This window comes from Mastomys coucha, unplaced genomic scaffold (assembly GCF_008632895.1).
Source record: "Mastomys coucha isolate ucsf_1 unplaced genomic scaffold, UCSF_Mcou_1 pScaffold12, whole genome shotgun sequence".
NCBI lineage: Eukaryota > Metazoa > Chordata > Mammalia > Rodentia > Muridae > Mastomys > Mastomys coucha.
In genome coordinates, this window is record NW_022196894.1 from 53,641,170 (window position 1) to 53,647,062 (window position 5,893).

A 5,893-nucleotide genomic window follows, 5' to 3' on the forward strand; every position below is an offset into this window, starting at 1 on the left:
TCCCTTCTCTGTGATAACTCCAGCCTGTGTCAAGTTGACACACAAAACCAGCCAGTACACCACTGATATCTGGTTTAGGATTAGGTAAATAAAATAAGTAATATTTGTTCTAACCTCTTTGATCTCTTCCTATCCTCTACTTTTTAAATATATGGTAGATGTGTAGTGAGTTATATTTTATACCTCTAAAATTACTCATTTCCTGTTCTAATTATATGCAATAGGAAAATTAATAATTAGATAACAAGAAATTTGGAATTATGAAATTATATTTATTATGGAATTATAAAGAGCCATTCGCAATCACATGGGTCAGTTGATAGATTTTTGTTTGTTTGTTTTTGTGACCATTATTGAAATGGTTGGTTAAAAAAAGAAGGGGTTCTTTAATCAGAATGCTTTTTTAATTGGTAGGTGGATCCATCGTGGAGGCTAGAGTAGAGTAGATAATGGTGCAGGTGTCACTCATTCCTTTAGACACTCTTTAGCAAATATTAACACTTTTTAGCTGCCATGTGCAGCAGATAGAAGTAGGTACTGCTTAAAACTTTCATTTTAGTGAGGTAGAATAGGAGTCTAAAAATTGTGATTTTGGGTTTTTGATTACCAACTATTTTGGAATTTAAACTTGTCTATTATTACCTAACATACAAAATACTTGGTTGGGTTTTTCATAAAACCCTTACTGTTATTCACTGTTAGATTAATTATAATTGCCTTTAAAATAAAAATTGATTTCTTTTTTCTTTTATAGCAAAAGCCAATGAATTTATTTTCCTTGAGTTAAACAGTTCCATTTCACAAAGAGAAGAATTGAAATTGAAAGATATTATGATGGAAATCAGTACAACAAATGGAGAATTACAACTCTCTTGTCCATTGCCGTGGGTCCAGGCTCTTCCTTTGTTTCAGGATCTCTCTCCACAAGAAATCTCTTTTCTTCACTATTACTGTGCTTCAGCTTCCTCTTTCCCTGCTGCTGGTGCAGACATGAAGAAGTCAGTATCTCAGGTTAGCATATGATTAACATAATTAACATAATGGCAGAGGGGTCAAAGTGGCTTCATTGTTGAAACTGCTGTTTGTTAAAAGCATACAGGAACCAACATAAAGCAGCTGGAAAGTTTCCTCGACAAAATCAATAGTGGTGGGATGAGATTGTGACTGAAGGGCATCATTAATGTCTTGGGTCTGTACTGATGTAGATGGGGGTGAAGACTTGAATGAAGTAATAAGTGGGGGACAGTTCTTAGAGTAGAATTCAGTAACTGTAAAAAATAAATAAAATACAAAGTTGTAACTAAAACACTGTACTTTTTATTGTTGCTGGCCAGAATCTTGAATATATTCTGAAAACTCTGGAGAACTAGCATATGTGTATAATCTCAAGTCCCTTACCCCAAACATTCATTAAATTAGAAAATGACAGTAGTCCTCTGTAGTGGAGAGATCTGGCAGATGGCACCATAAACAGATGAGCATAGTTAGCACCATGTGCGGTAAGGCATGCCCCGTCACACTGAGCAGGGCAAACCACTCCTGTAGTCTTCTCAATAGTGTGTAATCCAGCTCTGATGCCAAGTGACGGAGGAGGCAGACCTACTGGGGACTAATGGCTAAAAGAAGTGGCCATTATTATCTTACTACTAAGGTTCTGAAGGACAAGAAAAGGCTAGCAAAGGGGTGTTGGTGGAAAAGGTAGTGAGAACAGGCTGAAGTCCTCAGCTAATATTCTAATAGTCAGATTTTTACTGATTTCTGCTATTATGATTAAGAGAATATAGAAAGAATTTTCTTTTTTTCAATATTCTGTAAGTCTAACATGTCAACGAACAGTAATTCGAAATGTTATATCTAGGTGACGTTTAGAGGGCTTACTGGGTAAAGTGTTTGTTGTGCTTCTGGAACCCACAAAAAGCTGGAAGGAGAGAAGCAACTCTCATGCACATGTTGTGGCACATGCACGCCCATACACATACACCATAACCACCCGTGCATGTACAATGTTAGTGGTAGATCAAATAAAATGAAACTTGCCTTTTTGTAGATTGCTAGTATAGCTTACATAATTGTCATTTATGCCTAGAAGGAAAAGTGCTTCCTAAGTAGCTGTGGCACACGTAGATATATTTGTACAGAAGTATGGCCCGAGGCTCTTTTACTTTAAAGCCTGTACACAGTGTTAGATGAATCAGAAAATATTACTATATTGCATATATAACTTTATATATTACCATTTAATAATGGGATGTCAATTATGGTATGAGCTCAGTCTCTTCATTTAAAATTTAGTTTGTCATAGTATTACCTACCTGTTTTGATTATTTTGGAACTTATGTTTGGAAGTAGGACTTTAGATTAAAGTTTAGACATTATATTGTATATGAAATCTTTTGATCAGAAGCATATATATTTTTTGATTACATATGCATAGGAATTTTAAGAATGTAGTTGTTACTTTTTGATATACATTTATTTTAGTTGTAGTTTTTTCAGTTACAAATCTAGATTTTACCTCTTGTGTTTATCAAAATTAATATTTGTTTTCTTGTACTTACAAGAGTCTTTTTTTTTTTCCAGCTCTCAAATTCAGACACAATCAAGCCTACTTACACCTTCCTACATAAGCAAAGTAGTGGTTGCTACTCACTCTCTATTACTTCAAGTCCAGATGAAGAATGGCGAGAAGTCAGGAACACGGGACCCGTTCAGAAGTATGAACTGTGCCATATCCTGTTGGTTGTAGTGTTCATATTAGTAGCTTTTACTAATGCTGCTGCTGCTTTTAAGTAGTTTCCTTGTTGGAATGTCTTGAGTTTTACTATTATGCTCCTGGCTAGTGATGGAAATAGTATTGTTGATGAGTTACATGCAAGTTATGAAAATAATAGGTGTCATTTCATTGAATTTTATGTCCGTATGAAAAAATGACTCACTACAATTTGGAAACATTCAAGAGCTTATTGAAAATCTTAGAGTAGCAATGTATGCTTTTGGAAATTGTACGTCTTATATGTGAATATATAATAGGGAAATAAATTTGGTTATTAAAGTATTTCTCAGTTTAGGTACTTTGGTGTTTATTTAAGTTTTCCTTTTAAAGGTGCTTCTTGGTAGATTTCCTTTCATATGTTTTCTGTTGGTGGTAAGGCAGAGAATATTCTGTACATTGGAGATTCCTTTTCTGCCTTTGAGTAATTTTTTTCTCCCTTTTTTAAGCAGTTGAAAGCACAGGGAAAGGCAATAACTAGTTACATAGAAACTATCAAATTACATTTAAGTGTTCACTCTTCTCACTTAAGTGCTTTGGTACCAAGATGAAGTCAATTGTGGATGACACTGGGTTTCAGGACTTTTTTCTGGTACAGCTATAGCTTTACTAAATTACTGCATTTGCCCTCAAATGGTGCCTTGATGATTCTGAGATTATAGCCTGCAATCACTCATGGTTGTCTTCATCTTTTAAGAGGATGCCAGGAGAGTGCTTAGGAGCTGTCATTTGTCATCCGCCACTCATGGTTGTGATGGATCCCATGGTTTCCTTTACATTGTTATGTATACATTGAAAGTACTTGTTTAGAGGAAAGTAACAAGGCAGCTGTCGCCTTGTTACTTTCTCTTGTTACTATCTTAGGTTTTTGAGTGCTGGCCTTTCTGAATGCAAAAGAATTCATCTGACATTCAAATTTAGAACTGCAAATTGGAGCATTGGGAAATCGTTGCTTTATTATAGCACGTATTGAAAGTTAAAAATTACACAAAAAACTTGTATAATGTAGGAAATTTTGAATTGTAGAGATTTATGAAAATGTAGGAAAGTGTGCTCTGTTATGTCTTAGCAGATACTGTACTGTATAGAGCTTAGCTATAGAATACTACTGCCTACTAGTGTTTCATATGAGAAATCTAATTAATAATATATTAATATGAGTTATATAAAACTGTACATTCTATATAAATAAATGTCTATATATGATATACTAACTTATATTTTCACTTTATTTTTATATTTAAAGGTTGATTGTTTACCCTCCACCACCTACTAAGGGAGGCTTGGGAGTAACTAATGAAGATCTGGAGTGTTTAGAAGAAGGAGAATTTCTTAATGATGTAATCATTGACTTTTATCTTAAGTAAGTATAATGATGACCTCTCTCATTTGTTTATAAGCTTTACTGTGAAACTGTTTTTATTTTTATTTTTATTTTTAGTTTGCTTGGGATTGAACCTAGGGCCTTATGCATATTAGGAAAGCACTCTGCCATTTAGCTATATCCCCTCTTGAAAATAAGTGTCTTTATCTGAATTATTTTCAATTTTAGTCAGAAGTAACCTGGCCAAATTTCAGATTCAGAGAACACTTTGCCTGCCAGAATTTTGCTGGAGCTGACTAATTCAGCTGCATTCTCTCACCGTCTGCAGACACTACACACTGCAGAAGAGTTAGCACTCGCTGTTTTGACTTTGTTTTTATGTGTTGGGTTTTTTTTTTTAATTTTATTTTATGTGTATGAGTACACTGTGGCTGTATAGATGACCGTGAGCCATCATGTGGCTGCTGGGAATTGAACTCAGGATGGTCCCGCTTGCTCTGGCCCGCTCCACCCAGCTCACTCTGGCCTAGCTTGCTGCTCCTGCCAAGCTTGCTGCTCTGGCCACCCCTTTCCCCCCTTTGCTCTGGCGTAATTCACTGTAGCTGTCTTCAGATGCACCAGAAGAGGGCGTCAGATCTTATTACAGGTGGCTGTGAGCCACCATGTGGTTGCTGGGATCCGAACTCAGGACCTTTGGAACAGCAGTCAGTGCTCTTAGACTGGCTGAGCTATCTCGCCAGCCCTATGTGTTGGATTTTTGGTATACTTCTTGAACATTGTGTATCATGGTGAAGGAAGTATTTACAAAATTTAATACACGTTGGGAATAGAAAAGAAACAGCTATTTAGTTACTGTTTGTCAGTGTTCATGAGCCTGGGGGTCTGAGATGATGGTGCTGACAGGAAAGGCAGACCAGGCTCCTGCAGTAGCCAGCTTTATACAGACCAATAGACAGTTTATACTCTGAGGGGGAACAGCGGGTAAGAGTAAAGAACTCTCATGGGCTTCAAAAACCAACCAACCAACCAACCAACCAACCAACCAAACAACCAAACAACCAAACAACCAAACAGAACAAAAATAAAAAAAACAAACAAACAAGAACCATAATAACTCCTAAAACCTTTTCATGCAAAAGAAATTTGTTTTTAATTTTATTTTATACTGTATTTCTAGATTAAAAATTTTTAGCTCCCAATTGAAAGATCTAATTTCTTAAAGATCCTTCTCAAACCAGCCATTACCCCCAGAGCTCCCAGGGACTAAACCACCAACCAAAGAGAACACATGGAGGGACCCATGGCTCCAGCTGCATATGTAGCAGAGGATGGCCTTGTGGGACATCAGTGAAAAGAGAGGCCCTTGGTCCTGTGAAGGCTTGATGCCCCAGTGTAGGGGAATGCCAGGACAGGAAGCAGGAGTGAGTGTGTTAGTGAACAGGGGGAGGGGGATAGGATAGGGGGACTTTCAGGGCGGAAATGAGGAAAGGGGATAACATTTGAAATGTAAATAGAGAAAATATCTAATAAAAAATACCCTAAAAAAGATCCTTCTCAAATAAAAATTACTATCATTTAGATAATATTATCATTATCATTTTATTCATAATTTTATTTTATTTTATTCTAGTCCCAAAGACTCGGGATCTCACATTATTACAAATTTATAGACATAGACCTTAAAGTCTTTAGAAATTCAGTTTAGTCTTTTTTTATCTTCCACATGGGAATATAATTCTAATGACGTGCACACACATATACACACACTCGTGTATATATATATATATATATATATATAT

General features: G+C 35.9%; 1 protein-coding gene across 3 annotated transcripts in view; it reads left to right on the plus strand.

Annotated features, from left to right (window-relative positions):
• Senp7 (SUMO specific peptidase 7) overlaps positions 1 to 5,893 on the plus strand; it is a 120,778-nt gene that overhangs the window by 97,853 nt on the left and 17,032 nt on the right. For all 3 annotated transcript variants that reach the window (XM_031364083.1, XM_031364085.1, XM_031364084.1), the window contains 3 exons: positions 755 to 1,011; positions 2,581 to 2,714; positions 4,017 to 4,133. In XM_031364083.1, the coding sequence (XP_031219943.1) occupies positions 755 to 1,011; positions 2,581 to 2,714; positions 4,017 to 4,133 (508 nt within the window). The remainder of the gene's footprint in view (positions 1 to 754; positions 1,012 to 2,580; positions 2,715 to 4,016; positions 4,134 to 5,893) is intronic.